An 18,618-nucleotide genomic window follows, 5' to 3' on the forward strand; every position below is an offset into this window, starting at 1 on the left:
AGAAGGTAGTTAACTAAGGTCACAGTTATGAAAACCTAGGACACTAAAGAGGCCTTTCGACTGACTCTGAAAAACACCAAAAGAAAGATGCTCAGGGTCCCTGCTGATCTGCGTGAACGTGCCTTAGGCATGCTGCAAGGAGGCATGAGGACCGCAGATGTGGCCAGGGCAATAAACTGCAATGTCGGTACTGTGAGACGCCTCAGACAGGGCTACAGGGAGACAGGGTGGACAGCTGATCGTCCTCGCTGTGGCAGACCACGTGTAACAACACCTGCACAGGATTGGTACATCCAAACATCACACCTACGGGACAGGTACAGGATGGCAACAACAATTGCCCGAGTTACACCAGGAACACACAATCCCTCCATCAGTGCTCAGACTGTCCACAATAGGCTGAGAGAGGGTGAACTGAGGGCTTGTAGGCCTTTTGTAAGGCAGGTCCTCACCAGACATCACCGGCGACAACGTCGCCTATGGGCACAAACCCACCGTCGCTGGACCAGACAGGACTGGCAAAAAGTGCTCATCTCTGACGAGTCGCAGTTCTGTCTCACCAGGGGTGATGGTCAGATTCGCGTTTATCGTTGAAGGAATGAGCGTTACACCGAGGCCTGTACTCTGCAGCGGGATCGATTTGGAGGTGGAGGGTCCGTCATGGTCGGTGTGTCACAACATCATCGGACTGAGCTTGTTGTCATTGCAGGCAATCTGTTCGGGAACTTGCAAGTGCCTTGGTGGAAGAGTGGGGTAACATCTCACAGCAAGAACTGGCAAATCTGGTGCAGTCCATGAGGAGGAGATGCACTGCAGTACTTAATGCAGTTGTTGGCCACACCAGATACTGACTGTTACTTTTGATTTTGACCCCCCCCCCCCCCCCCCTCTGTCAAGGGACACATTATTCAATTTCTGTTAGTCACATGTCTGTGGATCTTCTTCAATTTATGTCTCAGTTTTTGAATCTTGTTATGTTCATACAAATATTTACACATGTTAAGTTTGCTGAAAATAAACGCAGTTGACAGTGAGAGAACGTTTATTTTTTTGCTGAGTTTAGAATGTCTGTTCACCCCATTACCGTCCAGAAGGCTAGGCCAGTACAGGTGCATCAAAGCTGGGACCGAGAGAAAAACAGCTTCTATCTCAAGGCCATCTGGGATGTCCTGTGGGTAGTGGACTGTTAAACAGCCATCACTAACATGGAGAGGCTGCTGCCAACAAACAGACTCAAATCTCTGGCCACTAAATAAATCGACTTAATAAAGGTATCACTAGTCACTTTAAATAAAGCCATTTTATATAATGTTTACATACCCTACATTACTCATCTCATATGTATATACAGTGCCTTGCGAAAGTATTCGGCCCCCTTGAACTTTGTGACCTTTTGCCACATTTCAGGCTTCAAACATAAAGATATAAAACTGTATTTTTTTGTGAAGAATCAACAACAAGTAGGACACAATCATGAAGTGGAACGACATTTATTGGATATTTCAAACTTTTTTAACAAATCAAAAACTGAAAAATTGGGCGTGCAAAATTATTCAGCCCCTTTACTTTCAGTGCAGCAAACTCTCTCCAGAAGTTCAGTGAGGATCTCTGAATGATCCAATGTTGACCTAAATGACTAATGATGATAAAGACAATCCACCTGTATGTAATCAAGTCTCCGTATAAATGCACCTGCACTGTGATAGTCTCAGAGGTCCGTTAAAAGCGCAGAGAGCATCATGAAGAACAAGGAACACACCAGGCAGGTCCGAGATACTGTTGTGAAGAAGTTTAAAGCCGGATTTGGATACAAAAAGATTTCCCAAGCTTTAAACATCCCAAGGAGCACTGTGCAAGCGATAATATTGAAATGGAAGGAGTATCAGACCACTGCAAATCTACCAAGACCTGGCCGTCCCTCTAAACTTTCAGCTCATACAAGGTCAAGACTGATCAGAGATGCAGCCAAGAGGCCCATGATCACTCTGGATGAACTGCAGAGATCTACAGCTGAGGTGGGAGACTCTGTCCATAGGACAACAATCAGTCGTATATTGCACAAATCTGGCCTTTATGGAAGAGTGGCAAGAAGAAAGCCATTTCTTAAAGATATCCATAAAAAGTGTTGTTTAAAGTTTGCAACAAGCCACCTGGGAGACACACCAAACATGTGGAAGAAGGTGCTCTGGTCAGATGAAACCAAAATTGAACTTTTTGGCAACAATGCAAAACGTTATGTTTGGCGTAAAAGCAACACAGATCATCACCCTGAACACACCATCCCCACTGTCAAACATGGTGGTGGCAGCATCATGGTTTGGGCCTGCTTTTCTTCAGCAGGGACAGGGAAGATGGTTAAAATTGATGGGAAGATGGATGGAGCCAAATACAGGACCATTCTGGAAGAAAACCTGATGGAGTCTGCAAAAGACCTGAGACTGGGACGGAGATTTGTCTTCCAACAAGACAATGATCCAAAACATAAAGCAAAATTTACAATGGAATGGTTCAAAAATAAACATATCCAGGTGTTAGAACGGCCAAGTCAAAGTCCAGACCTGAATCCAATCGAGAATCTGTGGAAAGAACTGAAAACTGCTGTTCACAAATGCTCTCCATCCAACCTCACTGAGCTCGAGCTGTTTTGCAAGGAGGAATGGGAAAAAATTCAGTCTCTCGATGTGCAAAACTGATAGAGACATACCCCAAGCGACTTACAGCTGTAATCGCAGCAAAAGGTGGCGCTACAAAGTATTAACTTAAGGGGGCTGAATAATTTTGCACGCCCAATTTTTCAGTTTTTGATTTGTTAAAAAAGTTTGAAATATCCAATAAATGTCGTTCCACTTCATGATTGTGTCCCACTTGTTGTTGATTCTTCACAAATAAATACATATCTTTATGTTTGAAGCCTGAAATGTCGCAAAAGGTCGCAAAGTTCAAGGGGTCCGAATACTTTCGCAAGGCATTGTAGATATATTTTTTACACTCTTTTTTTCGCTAGGCCAATTGTGCGCCCCCAAATCGTATTTTTTTGCCGAGATGTTTGAGTAACGTTATTGTGTATTCTACGTCATGACGCAATTTTACGCGACGACGTCACAACGTAATCTTGCAAATTTATTCCACAAATCGACCTGCCTCTAGCAACTTCCCCTGAAAAGGAGTTGGCAACACTGCCTACATTACTCAAATGTATATACTGTCTTCTATACCATCTACTGCATCTTGCCTATGCCGCACGGCCATCGCTCATCCATATATTTACATGTACATATTCTTCACTTTACATTTGTGTGTATTAGGTAGTTGTTGTGAATATGTTAGATTACTTGTTAGATATTACTGCATGGTCGGAACTAGAACTAGAACTAGAAGCACACTTGCATTAACACCTGCTATACTTGCATTAACACCTGCTTACCATGTGTATGTGACCAATACAATTTGCTTTGAAACCTTCCCTGGTCGTGGTGGCTCTAATACCATTGTTTCTTCCCCGACACTCGTTCCTTCCAATTTTCTCACCGCCTCCAGATAGGAGACAAGCTGGACAGTCGTTACTCTTGCCACCTCATTCTCCTTCACCCTAACAGGAAACTCATTACCCTTGCCACCTCATTCTCCTTCACCCTAACAGGGCACTCATTACTCTTGCCACCTCATTCTCCTTCACCCTAACAGGAAACTCATTACCCTTGCCACCTCATTCTCCTTCACCCTAACAGGGCACTCATTACTCTTGCCACCACATTCTCCTTCACCCTAACAGGAAACTCATTACTCTTGCCACCTCATTCTCCTTCACCCTATCAGGGCACTCCTTACCCTTGCCACCTCATTCTCCTTCACCCTATCAGGGCACTCCAAGAATTCAGGTGCGTGTTCACCTCCACAGTTGCAGTATTTCCCTTCATCTGGAAAACGATATTCTTCCCTTCTGCACACTCTTGAAACGTAACCAAATACTTAACATTTATGACACTGAAGGGGATTGTGCACAAAAGCTCTTACAGGGTATCTCATGAATCCCCATATCCTAACCTATCCTCATATCCTTATATGAGAAGGGAGAGAGACTAAATCAAAGAACAGTAGCATGGATGAAGTGAATTAATTTTCTCCATCCACCACACAAGTCAGTGTGGACAACTTGAATGGACTTCGAGACAGCCATGTTATACCTTACTCTGATGACAGTACATGTTTTAGCCTGTCAGAGAAGGTTTACAATGTTGATACAGACTTTGGCCTTGCTCTTATGGCAGTGTTTTGAGAGCATCTGTCAATGCCTCCAGCACCATGTCAACACTGGCTTTGTTGCCGTGACAACCCATCAGTCCCAGTGAGCCAGTTGCACAAAGAAGGTATACTTGCCTATTGGTATCATTCCATCATCATTCCAGCCTGTACAGGTAACTGTCCTTAATGATACCAATAGGCCTGTACAGGTAACTGTCCTTAATGATACCAATAGGCCTGTAGGACTACCTGGCAGGAGCGGTAAAGATACTCTGAATGATCGGCTATGAAAAGCAAACTTCCTAGGTTTTCCTAGCCACCGTGCTTCTACACCTGCATTACTTGCTGTTTGGGGTTTTAGGCTGGGTTTCTGTACAGCACTTTGAAATGTTAAGGAGCTCTAATTTGTGTCATATGTCTCCACTACCATCTAGTGGACGAACTACTACAGTGGAGGATTCTCCGTGGGAAGAACAGCACAGGCTTGTGTTTGGCCAAGGGCCTGGGGAGAAACAGTGACACGACAGAACAGAAATACCAGTCTTGATGCACAGAAAGAAATTGGCCCTGGTCAGAGCTATTACTCTACATAGGGAACAGGGCCCTGGTCAGAACTATTACTCTACATAGGGAACAGGGCCCTGGTCAGAACTATTACTCTACATAGGGAACAGGGCCCTGGTCAGAACTATTACTCTACATAGGGAACAGGGCCCTGGTCAGAACTATTACTCTACATAGGGAACAGGGCTCTGGTCAGAACTATTACTCTACACTCTACATAGGGAACAGGGCCCTGGTCAGAACTATTACTCTACATAGGGAACAGGGCCCTGGTCAGAGCTATTACTCTACATAGGGAACAGAGCCTGGTCAGAACTATTACTCTACATAGGGAACAGGGCTCTGGTCAGAACTATTACTCTACATAGGGAACAGGGCCCTGGTCAGAGCTATTACTCTACATAGGGAACAGCGCCCTGGTCAGAACTATTACTCTACATAGGGAACAGGGCTCTGGTCAGAACTATTACTCTACATAGGGAACAGGGCCCTGGTCAGAACTATTACTCTACATAGGGAACAGGGCCCTGGTCAGAACTATTACTCTACATAGGGAACAGGGCCCTGGTCAGAACTATTACTCTACATAGGGAACAGGGCTCTGGTCAGAACTATTACTCTACATAGGGAACAGGGCCCTGGTCAGAACTATTACTCTACATAGGGAACAGGGCCCTGGTCAGAACTATTACTCTACATAGGGAACAGGGCTCTGGTCAGAACTATTACTCTACATAGGGAACAGGGCCCTGGTCAGAACTATTACTCTACATAGGGAACAGGGCTCTGGTCAGAACTATTACTCTACATAGGGAACAGGGCCCTGGTCAGAACTATTACTCTACATAGGGAACAGGGCCCTGGTCAGAGCTATTACTCTACATAGGGAACAGGGCCCTGGTCAGAACTATTACTCTACATAGGGAACAGGGCCCTGGTCAGAGCTATTACTCTACATAGGGAACAGGGCCCTGGTCAGAACTATTACTCTACATAGGGAACAGGGCTCTGGTCAGAACTATTACTCTACATAGGGAACAGGGCCCTGGTCAGAACTGTTACTCTACATAGGGAACAGGGCCCTGGTCAGAACTATTACTCTACATAGGGAACAGGGCCCTGGTCAGAACTATTACTCTACAAAGGGAACAGGGCCCTGGTCAGAACTATTACTCTACATAGGAAACAGGGCCCTGGTCAGAACTATTACTCTACATAGGGAACAGGGCCCTGGTCAGAACTATTACTCTACATAGGGAACAGGGCTCTGGTCAGAACTATTACTCTACATAGGGAACAGGGCCCTGGTCAGAACTATTACTCTACAAAGGGAACAGGGCCCTGGTCAGAACTATTACTCTACATAGGGAACAGGGCCCTGGTCAGAACTATTACTCTACATAGGGAACAGGGCCCTGGTCAGAGCTATTACTCTACATAGGGAACAGGGCCTGGTCAGAACTATTACTCTACATAGGGAACAGGGCTCTGGTCAGAACTATTACTCTACATAGGGAACAGGGCCCTGGTCAGAACTATTACTCTACATAGGGAACAGGGCCCTGGTCAGAACTATTACTCTACATAGGGAACAGGGCCCTGGTCAGAGCTATTACTCTACATAGGGAACAGGGCCCTGGTCAGAACTATTACTCTACAAAGGGAACAGGGCCCTGGTCAGAACTATTACTCTACATAGGGAACAGGGCCCTGGTCAGAACTATTACTCTACATAGGGAACAGGGCCCTGGTCAGAGCTATTACTCTACATAGGGAACAGGGCCTGGTCAGAACTATTACTCTACATAGGGAACAGGGCTCTGGTCAGAACTATTACTCTACATAGGGAACAGGGCCCTGGTCAGAACTATTACTCTACATAGGGAACAGGGCCCTGGTCAGAACTATTACTCTACATAGGGAACAGGGCCCTGGTCAGAGCTATTACTCTACATAGGGAACAGGGCCCTGGTCAGAACTATTACTCTACATAGGGAACAGGGCTCTGGTCAGAACTATTACTCTACATAGGGAACAGGGCCCTGGTCAGAACTGTTACTCTACATAGGGGACAGGGCCCTGGTCAGAACTATTACTCTACATAGGGAACAGGGCTCTGGTCAGAACTATTACTCTACATAGGGAACAGGGCCCTGGTCAGAACTGTTACTCTACATAGGGGACAGGGCCCTGGTCAGAACTATTACTATTAATCCCCCTCCCCACATGCTAATCAAGTGCCTATCCTCTATCCCGAGATCCCATTGACTGCAGTGAGAACCCCCTCCCCTGACTGTACTGCAGTGAGAACCCCCCCCTCCCCTGACTCGACTGCAGTGAAAACCCCCCTCCCCTCCCCTGACTCGACTGCAGTGAGAACCCCCCCCTCCCCTGACTCGACTGCAGTGAGAACCCCCTCCCCTGACTCGACTGCAGTGAGAACCCCCCCTCCCCTGACTCGACTGCAGTGAGAACCCCCTCCCCTCCCCTGACTCGACTGCAGTGAGAACCCCCCCCTCCCCTGACTCGACTGCAGTGAGAACCCCCTCCCCTCCCCTGACTCGACTGCAGTGAGAACCCCCTCCCCTCCCCTGACTCGACTGCAGTGAGAACCCCCTCCCCTGACTCGACTGCAGTGAGAACCCCCCCCCTCCCCTGACTCGACTGCAGTGAGAACCCCCCCCCCCCTCCCCTGACTCGACTGCAGTGAGAACCCCCTCCCCTCCCCTGACTTGACTGCAGTGAGAACCCCCTCCCCTCCCCTGACTCGACTGCAGTGAGAACCCCCTCCCCTGACTCGACTGCAGTGAGAACCCCCCCCTCCCCTGACTCGACTGCAGTGAGAACCCCCTCCCCTCCCCTGACTCGACTGCAGTGAGAACCCCCTCCCCTGACTCGACTGCAGTGAGAACCCCCCCCTCCCCTGACTCGACTGCAGTGAGAACCCCCCCCCTCCCCTGACTCGACTGCAGTGAGAACCCCCTCCCCTCCCCTGACTTGACTGCAGTGAGAACCCCCTCCCCTCCCCTGACTCGACTGCAGTGAGAACCCCCTCCCCTGACTCGACTGCAGTGAGAACCCCCCCCTCCCCTGACTCGACTGCAGTGAGAACCCCCTCCCCTCCCCTGACTCGACTGCAGTGAGAACCCCCCCCTCCCCTGACTCGACTGCAGTGAGAACCCCCTCCCCTCCCCTGACTCGACTGCAGTGAGAACCCCCTCCCCTCCCCTGACTTGACTGCAGTGAGAACCCCCTCCCCTCCCCTGACTCGACTGCAGCGAGAACCCCCTCCCCTCCCCTGACTCGACTGCAGTGAGAACCCCCTCCCCTGACTTGACTGCAGTGAGAACCCCCCCCCCCCCCCTCCCCTGACTCGACTGCAGTGAGAACCCCCTCCCCTGACTCTACTGCAGTGACCTATACTGTAGGTCATATCTTATACTGTAGGTCATATCTAATACTGTAGGCCATATCTTATACTGTAGGTCATATCTTATACTGTAGGTCATATCTTATACTGTAGGTCATATCTTATACTGTAGGCCATATCTAATACTGTAGGCCATATCTTATACTGTAGGTCATATCTTATACTGTAGGTCATATCTTATACTGTAGGTCATATCTTATACTGTAGGCCATATCTTACACTGTAGGCCATATCTTATACTGTAGGTCATATCTTATACTGTAGGTCATATCTTATACTGTAGGTCATATCTTATACTGTAGGCCATATCTTATACTGTAGGCCATATCTAATACTGTAGGCCATATCTTATACTGTAGGTCATATCTTATACTGTAGGTCATATCTTATACTGTAGGTCATATCTTATACTGTAGGTCATATCTTATACTGTAGGCCATATCTTACACTGTAGGCCATATCTTATACTGTAGGTCATATCTTATACTGTAGGTCATATCTTATACTGTAGGCCATATCTTATACTGTAGGCCATATCTTATACTGTAGGTCATATCTTATACTGTAGGCCATATCTAATACTGTAGGCCATATCTAATACTGTAGGCCATATCTTATACTGTAGGCCATATCTTATACTGTAGGCCATATCTTATACTGTAGGTCATATCTTATACTGTAGGCCATATCTTATACTGTAGGTCATATCTTATACTGTAGGCCATATCTTATACTGTAGGCCATATCTTATACTGTAGGCCATATCTTATACTGTAGGCCATATTCAGCAGACACTGACTTTTCCATTCAGTCCTAAAACCTAATGGTAAAAATGATGATCTTGATATCCTAGTAAAACATGTGTTTGTGTGATCATGGGATTCTGTCCTGTCGTCTTTGATTCAGGGTGTTTATGAGCTGATATGCTTCCTAGATTTCAGTTTGGTCAGAGATTACTCAGTGACACGGAGAGGCAGGGGGCAGGCACAGGAGATTAACCCCCCCCCCACCCCCCACCCTCCACCCTCCACCACTCTCCTCTAGTTCCTTAACTGTTGTACTATGGAATTGACTCGATTTAGGTGGAGGGAGTAATGGAATATAGACACAAATCTCGTTTTGAAAGAGATTACTTTGTTTATTGAAACATCTTAAAACAACAGTCAAGCATATGAACTTTGAGACACACATGCCCCCCCCCCCCCCCCCCCCCCCATGGTCCATTTATTTAATTGTATTGTATTTATGTAGCCAGGATTGTCCCCTCGGTAACATGTCTTGCCACTGTTTTCCAGGGAGTCACAGTGAGGCCTGGGTCCCCTCGGTCTTCTCTCCATCACCGTGAGGCCTGGGTCCCCTCGGTCTTCTCTCCATCACACAGGGAGACCTGGGTCGTCCCCTGGGGGAGGAGGAGATGCTTCCCCAGGGGCGTAGGAGAGAAGGAACCCTGCTTGTACACCACTCTGCCTCGGACGATGGTGACACTCACCTCCCCAAGCAACGTCAGGCCCAGGTAGGGAGTTAGCTGGAGAGAGAGATGGGGGGTGGGGGGGGGGGGGGGGGGGTTCGTCAACCAGGATCATTGCCTTCAGTAGATTGTGAAGGCTTTATATGTATAGTCTGGACTGATCTTCATATTTTAATATTGTGTAGGGTATTGTACCCATGGTTTATGTTATCTCACCTTATTTTTGTGATGTATACTTGCGTCTTTCACCTGTGGAAAGTCATCAATGGAAATATAAAATAATAGCTGAGCACAAAACCAACAAATTAACAGTTGTGATACAATGAAAGACTGTGTGTTCTTCGTCTTAATGAATCCCTCTCCTATAATACTAGCCTCAAACTCCTTCTCTGGGTCCCATATGACCAGGTCTGCATCGTGACCGGGAACAAGGCTCCCCTTCTGGTTGTCAAGGCGACAGAGTTGTGCAGTGCGCTGGCAGAGGAGCCTCACCACGTCTGGCAGAGTGAAACCCTTCTTACTGGCTGACGTCCAGAACAGAGACAGACCTGAGATAGTGAGAGACAGACATAGAGCGAGACAGATAGACAGAGACAGAGACAATACAGAGAGAGACAGAGACAACAGAGAGAGACAATTTTTTGTATTTTATTTAACCTTTATTTAACCAGGAAAGGCTCATTGAGATTAAAATATATTTTTCAAGAGCGTCCTGGCCAAGATAGGCAGCACCAAGTCATTACAAAAAAATTACAGACAAACAACATGAAAAACTACAAGTAATCTAGTAAAAACCATTGAATTCACAAGAGTATAAAACAGCTAATTAAAAACATTTACAGGTCAGGGAATCAGCCTTGAAATCCTTCATCAGTGATTTAAAAACACCAATCGGGACAAGTTCTTCCAGTTTAAAAGTATTTTGTAAGGCGTTCCAAGACGATGGCGCAGAGGACATAAAATCCCTTTTACCAAATTCAGTTCGGACATTTGGAACAGTTAGCAGGATAAAGTCCAGCGAACGAAGAGACGACCCACCACATTCCTGAACAATAAAAATGCACAAATAAAAAGGTAGTAAACCCAAAATGGCTTTGTAAATAGAGAGAGAGACAGATAGAGAGAGAGACAATAGAGAGAGACAGATAGAGAGACAGAGAGAGAGAAAAGGAGGTGGAAACTGGGCTGCACTTCCTAACCTCCTGCCCATTGTCTGACCATATTAGAGACACCGCAGCAAGATTAGTGACCTGTGAGAGGGAGGTTTGAATACACACTATAGCCTGGGAGAGGGGGAGTGGAATACATACTATAGCCTGGGAGAGGGAGGGTTGAATACATACTATAGCCTGGGAGAGGGAGGGTTGAATACATACTATAGCCTGGGAGAGGGAGGGTTGAATACATACTATAGCCTGGGAGAGGGGGAGTTGAATACATACTATAGCCTGGGAGAGGGAGGGTTGAATACATACTATAGCCTGTGAGAGGGAGGTTTGAATACACACTATAGCCTGGGAGAGGGGGAGTTGAATACATACTATAGCCTGGGAGAGGGAGGGTTGAATACATACTATAGCCTGGGAGAGGGAGGGTTGAATACATACTATAGCCTGGGAGAGGGAGGGTGGAATACATACTATAGCCTGGGAGAGGGAGGGTGGAATACATACTATAGCCTGTGAGAGGGAGGTTTGAATACACACTATAGCCTGGGAGAGGGGGAGTTGAATACATACTATAGCCTGGGAGAGGGAGGGTTGAATACATACTATAGCCTGGGAGAGGGAGGGTTGAATACATACTATAGCCTGGGAGAGGGAGGGTTGAATACATACTATAGCCTGGGAGAGGGAGGGTTGAATACATACTATAGCCTGTGAGAGGGAGGTTTGAATACACACTATAGCCTGGGAGAGGGGGAGTTGAATACATACTATAGCCTGGGAGAGGGAGGGTTGAATACATACTATAGCCTGGGAGAGGGAGGGTTGAATACATACTATAGCCTGGGAGAGGGAGGGTTGAATACATACTATAGCCTGGGAGAGGGAGGGTTGAATACATACTATAGCCTGGGAGAGGGAGGGTTGAATACATACTATAGCCTGGGAGAGGGAGGTTTGAATACACACTATAGCCTGGGAGAGGGGGAGTTGAATACATACTATAGCCTGGGAGAGGGAGGGTTGAATACATACTATAGCCTGGGAGAGGGGGAGTTGAATACATACTATAGCCTGGGAGAGGGAGGGTTGAATACATACTATAGCCTGGGAGAGGGGGAGTTGAATACATACTATAGCCTGGGAGAGGGAGGGTGGAATACATACTATAGCCTGGGAGAGGGAGGGTGGAATACATACTATAGCCTGGGAGAGGGAGGGTGGAATACATACTATAGCCTGGGAGAGGGGGAGTTGAATACATACTATAGCCTGGGAGAGGGAGGGTGGAATACATACTATAGCCTGGGAGAGGGAGGGTTGAATACATACTATAGCCTGGGAGAGGGAGGCTTGAATACACACTATAGCCTGGGAGAGGGAGGGTGAAATACATACTATAGCCTGGGAGAGGGAGGGTTGAATACATACTATAGCCTGGGAGAGGGAGGGGGGGGGGTTTACGATGCTTTGGGGTGATAAACCTAACAAGACCGTGTTCCAAAGCATGAGTTAATGTTTCTGTTCTATACGGTACCAGGGAGAGATGACCACCAGGGCCAGATGACCACCAGGGCCAGATGACCACCAGGGCCAGATAACCACCAGGGCCAGACCATGATCTCTACACAACGAGAACAGTTTTTTATTTTTTTTACAGCAGATACCGTCTGCTGTGCATTATAAGTATCTTTCATACAAATCTTAACCTTGTGACCCATTCCATACATCTGTTGTTTGTCATGTGGCTTGAAGAGGGTGTATCTTGGCTATAAAATACCTTTGTACCTTTGTCTCGGGGCTCTCAACGAATCATCTGAGGGTGATTCATTCGACCAGCCATCGTTATCGTACTCAATCGATTCACTTTATATATGTGTGTTGTATTGACTTGCTCCCTTATTAATAAGTGAATAAAGATTTAGTTTAACTATAACTCTGACTTGTGTGATATGTTCGCCTCACCTCATTTTATAGTAAAGAAATGAACCACCACACGAAGCCAGGAGTCTTTGATCAGACCTCTTCTCTGTTCACTGTGACTGGCCAGTAAATAATTAAACTGTCTTGTAAACTAGCGCTGTATTTTATGCTTATCTCCTTGTGGACTTTGTCGTGTAGCAGGAGACTGGATTAGTAGTAACATCAGGAGCAGAGTTTAGAGGCTTTGCCAACAGACAAGGCATGGTTTAATGAATGATTCATTTATGGTATATGAAAAGATATAAATACATTTTACAGAACAACACGATAGATACCTTTTCATTTGGTGCCTCTGACAGACACATAGAAATATAATCTATTAGAATGTATTATATTTCTATGGTTGGATATTAGGCTTCTATGTGTGAATCCATTAGATTATATCATATTTCTATGGTTGGACATTAGGGATTTATGTGTGAATCTATTAGAATTTATTATATTTCTATGGTTGGACATGAGGCTTCTATGTTTTTTTTAAATTTATTTGACCTTTACTTAACTAGGCAAGTCAGATAAGAACAAATTCGTATTTTCAATGACGGCCTAGGAACAGTGGGTTAACTGCCTGTTCAGGGGCAGAACGACAGATTTGTACCTTGCAACCTTCCGGTTACTAGCCCAATGTCCTAACCACTAGGCTACCCTGCCCCCCCATGTGTAACTACTCACACAGAAAATACTATATATAGATGGCAAGGTATGGCTAATAGCTAATGGATCTCTAATGGATCTCTACGGGATCTCTGACTGATCTCAAATGGATCTCTGACGGATCTCTAATGGATCTACTGGATCTTTAATGGATCTTTAATGGCTCTCTAATAGTTAGCTACTGGATCTCTAATGGATCCACTGGATCTCAAATGGATCTCACTGGATCTTTAATGGATCTTTAATGGATCTCTATTGGATCTCTACTGGATCTCTACTGGATCCACTGTATTTTTAATGGATCTCTAATGGATCCAATGGATCTTTAATGGATCTCTAAGGGATCTCTAATGGATATCTAACGGATCCACTCGATCTTTAATGGATCTCTAATGGATCCACTGGATCTCTAATAGATCCACTGGATCTCTAATGAATCTCTACTGGATCTTTAATGAATCTCTAATGGATCTATAATGGATCTTAATGGATCTCTAATGGATCCACTTAATCTTTCATGGATCTCTACTGGATCTTTAATGGATCTCTAATGGATCTCTAAGGGATCTCTACTGGATCTTTAATGGATCTCTGCTTGATCTCTAATGGATCTCTACTGGATCCACTGGATCTTTAATGGATCTCTAATGGATCCACTGGATCTCTAATGAATCTCTACTGGATCTTTACTGGATCCTTAAATGATCTCTAATGGATCTCTAATGGATCCACTGGATCTTTAATGGATCTCTAATAGATCCACTGGATCTTTAATGGATCTTGAATGGATCTTAATGGATCTCCAATGGATCACCTGGATCTTTAATGGATCTCTAATGGATCCACTGGATCTTTAATGGATCTCTAATGGATCCACTGGATCTTTAATGGATCTCTAATGGATCTCTACTGGATCTCTAATGGATACACTGGATCTTTAATGGATCTCTACTGGATCTTTAATGGATCTCTAATGGATCTCTACTGAATCTTTAATGGATCTCTAATGGATATCTACTGGATCTCTAATGGATCTCTACTGGATCTTTAATGGATCTCTTATTGATCTCACTTACCGAACTGTAAGGAGGAGATCCCTCCCCAGGCCTGAGTGAAATCCCCACTGTCCAATCTCTTCAGGTCTGGTGTGCAGGGGGAGTGATCTGACACAACCATGTCAATCTGACCAGCCTTCAGGGCAGACCACAGCTGCTCCTGGAGGGGTAGAAGGTAATGGGACGTTTTAGATGTTTTAATATATTTTTTTATCTAACCTTTATTTAACCAGGTAGGCTAGTTGAGAACAAGTTCTCATTTACAACTGCGACCTGGCCAAGATAAAGCAAAACAGCGTGACAAAAACAACAACACAGAGTTACACATAAACAAACGTACAGTCAATAACACAATAGAAAATCTGTATGCAATTTGTGCAAATGAAGTAAGGAGGTAAGGCAATAAATAGGCAAAATAATTACAATTGAGCAATTAACACTGGAGTGATAGATGTACAGATGAGGATGTGTAAGTAGAAATACTGGTGTGCAAAAGAGCAGAGAAAAAACAAAAAACAAATGCGAGGATTCAATTGGTAATAACCATCATGTTCAGTGTGGATGGATGACTGGCCCCTGTGTTAACTTCTGTTATATAATGAGATGGTGTGGATGGATGACTGGCCCCTGTGTTAACTTCTGTTATATAATGAGATGGTGTGGATGGATGACTGGCCCCTGTGTTAACTTCTGTTATATAATGAGATGGTGTGGATGGGTGACTGGCCCCCGTGTTAACTTCTGTTATATAATGAGATGGTGTGGATGGATGACTGGCCCCTGTGTTAACTTCTGTTATATAATGAGATGGTGTGGATGGGTGACTGGCCCCTCTGTTAACTTCTGTTATATAATGAGATGGTGTGGATGGATGACTGGCCCCTGTGTTAACTTCTGTTATAGAATGAGATGGTGTGAATGGATGACTGGCCCCTGTGTTAACTTCTGTTATATAATGAGATGGTGTGGATGGGTGACTGGCCCCTGTGTTAACTTCTGCTATATAATGAGATGGTGTGGATGGGTGACTGGCCCCTGTGTTAACTTCTGTTATACAATGAGATGGTGTGGATGGGTGACTGGCCCCTGTGTTAACTTCTGTTATATAATGAGATGGTGTGGATGGATGACTGGCCCCCGTGTTAACTTCTGTTATATAATGAGATGGTGGGGATGGGTGACTGGCCCCTGTGTTAACTTCTGTTATATAATGAGATGGTGTGGATGGGTGACTGGCCCCCATGTTAACTTCTGTTATATAATGAGAAGGTGTGGATGGGTGACTGGCCCCTGTGTTAATTTCTGTTACATAATGAGAAGGTGTGGATGGATGACTGGCCCCTGTGTTAACTTCTGTTATATAATGAGATGGTGTGGATGGGTGACTGGCCTCTGTGTTAACTTCTGTTATATAATGAGATGGTGTGGATGGATGACTGGCCCCTGTGTTAACTTCTGTTATATAATGAGATGGTGTGGATGGGTGACTGGCCCCTGTGTTAACTTCTGTTATATAATGAGAAGGTGTGGATGGGTGACTGGCCCCTGTGTTAACTTCTGTTATATAATGAGATGGTGTGGATGGATGACTGGCCCCCTCTGTTAACTTCTGTTATATAATGTTCAGTGTGGATGGATGACTGGCCCCTGTGTTAACTTCTGTTATATAATGAGAAGGTGTGGATGGGTGACTGGCCCCCTGTGTTAACTTCTGTTATATAATGAGAAGGTGTGGATGGGTGACTGGCCCCTGTGTTAACTTCTGTTATATAATGAAATGGTGTGGATGGGTGGATGGGCCCTGTGTTAACTTCTGTTATATAATGAGATGGTGTGGATGGGTGACTGGCCCCTGTGTTAACTTCTGTTATATAATGAGATGGTGTGGATGGGTGACTGGCCCCCGTGTTAACTTCTGTTATATAATGAGATGGTGTGGATGGGTGACTGGCCCCCGTGTTAACTTCTGTTATATAATGAGATGGTGTGGATGGGTGACTGGCCCCCGTGTTAACTTCTGTTATATAATGAGATGGTGTGGATGGATGACTGGCCCCTGTGTTAACTTCTGTTATATAATGAGATGGTGTGGATGGGTGACTGGCCCCTGTGTTAACTTCTGTTATATAATGAGATGGTGTGGATGGGTGACTGGACAGCGTGTTAACTTCTGTTATATAATGAGATGGTGTGGATGGATGACTGGCCCCCTGTGTTAACTTCTGTTATATAATGAGATGGTGTGGATGGGTGACTGGCCCCCTGTGTTAACTTCTGTTATATAATGAGATGGTGCGGATGGGTGACTGGCCCCTGTGTTAACTTCTGTTATATAATGAGAAGGTGTGGTCTATGTTAGTCTTCTATTGTCTGTATGTACGCAGTCTCTCTGTTTATTTGCACTTTCTCTGTGTCTCTTGTTTTCATTTATTAATTATATATTAATTATATATACAGTACCAGTCAAAAGTTTGGACACGCCTACTCATTCCAGGGTTTTTCTTTATTTGTACTATTTTCTACATTGTAGAATAATAGTGAAGACATCAAAACTATGAAATAACACATATGGAATCATGTAGTAACCAATAAAGTGTTAAACAAATCAAAATATTTTTTGAGATTCTTCAAAGTAGCCACCCTTTGCCTTGATGACAGCTTTGCACACTCTTAGCATTCTCTCAACCAGCTTCATGAGGTAGTCACCTGGAATGCATTTCAATTAACAGTTGTGCCTTGTTAAAAGTACATTTGTGGAATTTCTTTCCTTCTTAATGCGTTTGATCCAATCAGTTGTGTTGTGACAAGGTAGGGGTGGTATACAGAAGATGGCCCTATTTCGTAAAAAACCAAGTCCATATTATGGCAAGAACAACTCAAATAAGCAAAGAGAAACAGTAGTCCATCATTACTTTGGCTACTTTGAAGAATATTCAATATAAAATATATACTTTTGTGGCTACTACATGATTCCATATGTGTTACTTCATAGTTTTGATGACTTCAACTATTATTCTATGACGTAGAAAATAGTAAAAATAAAGAAGAAGGTCTATCTGGTTAGATATCCCTCTGATGAGAGGTCTACCTGGTTCGATATCCCTCTGATGAGAGGTGTACCTGGTTAGATATCCCTCTGATGAGAGGTGTACCTGGTTAGATATCCCTCTGATGAGAGGTGTACCTGGTTAGATATCCCTCTGATGAGAGGTGTACCTGGTTAGATATCCCTCTGATGAGAGGTGTACCTGGTTAGATATCACTCTGATGAGAGTTGTACCTGGTTAGATATCTCTTTGATGAGAGGTGTACCTGGTTAGATAGCCCTCTGATGAGAGGTGTACCTGGTTAGATATCTCTCTGATGAGAGGTGTACCTGGTTAGATATCCCTCTGATGGGAGGTGTACCTGGTTAGATATCCCTCTGATGAGAGATGTACCTGGTTAGCTACCCCTCTGATGAGAGGTCTACCTGGTTAGATATCCCTCTGATGGGAGGTCTACCTGGTTAGATATCTCTCTGATGAGAGGTCTACATGGTTAGATATCCCTCTGATGAGAGGTGTACCTGGTTAGCTACCCCTCTGATAGGAGGACAGCATTTGAACTGTGTGGCCCCAGCAGGGATGTGTTCAGCAGACAGGCTGAGGTAGTGATGGGTGGTCTCCACCGTCAGAGGGGCTCCGGCCTGCTTCGCAGCCTGGATCAGAGCCAGGGGCTGGGCAGAGGACAGGTGCACTATGTGGCAATGCACCCTAGAGAGAGACATACACAGTCCACATCAGAGCCCAGGGGCTGGGCAGAGGACAGGTGCACTATGTGGCAATGCACCCTAGAGAGTTAGAGTTAAAACCTCTATACATTTGAAATGTTACTACTTTTGTTTTATATGCAAATTGTCAATAAATATAATATTGAGAAAACCAGGAGAGATACTCAGAGGGGCATCTCTAAAACCTGGCTGCTGATCTCTTAACGATTAGATATGAACTCAAACAGCAGCACAGTACATAACACATCTTAGTAGTAGTAGTAGTAGTACTGGTAGCAGTAGTA

The 18,618-nt window shown here is 45.0% G+C and overlaps 1 protein-coding gene across 3 annotated transcripts in view; it reads right to left on the reverse strand.

Annotated features, from left to right (window-relative positions):
- Window positions 1-9,353: 9,353 nt before the first annotated feature.
- zgc:103559 overlaps window positions 9,354-18,618 on the reverse strand; it is a 25,031-nt gene continuing 15,766 nt past the window's right edge. For 2 of the 3 annotated variants that reach the window (XR_016496373.1, XM_090236432.1), the window contains 5 exons: window positions 18,131-18,394; window positions 14,584-14,722; window positions 10,080-10,252; window positions 9,921-9,953; window positions 9,354-9,761 (listed from right to left, as the gene is read on the reverse strand). Coding sequence is in view for 2 of the 3 variants with exons in the window: in XM_090236432.1 (XP_090092558.1) it covers window positions 9,573-9,761; window positions 9,921-9,953; window positions 10,080-10,252; window positions 14,584-14,722; window positions 18,131-18,331 (735 nt within the window). In the remaining variant the exon portion in view is untranslated. The remainder of the gene's footprint in view (window positions 9,762-9,920; window positions 9,954-10,079; window positions 10,253-14,583; window positions 14,723-18,130; window positions 18,395-18,618) is intronic. The other variant, XM_036978921.2, reaches the window with a different exon arrangement.

Source organism: Oncorhynchus mykiss, chromosome 5 (genome assembly GCF_057628025.1).
Source record: "Oncorhynchus mykiss isolate SJ-2025 chromosome 5, ASM5762802v1, whole genome shotgun sequence".
Lineage (NCBI taxonomy): Eukaryota > Metazoa > Chordata > Actinopteri > Salmoniformes > Salmonidae > Oncorhynchus > Oncorhynchus mykiss.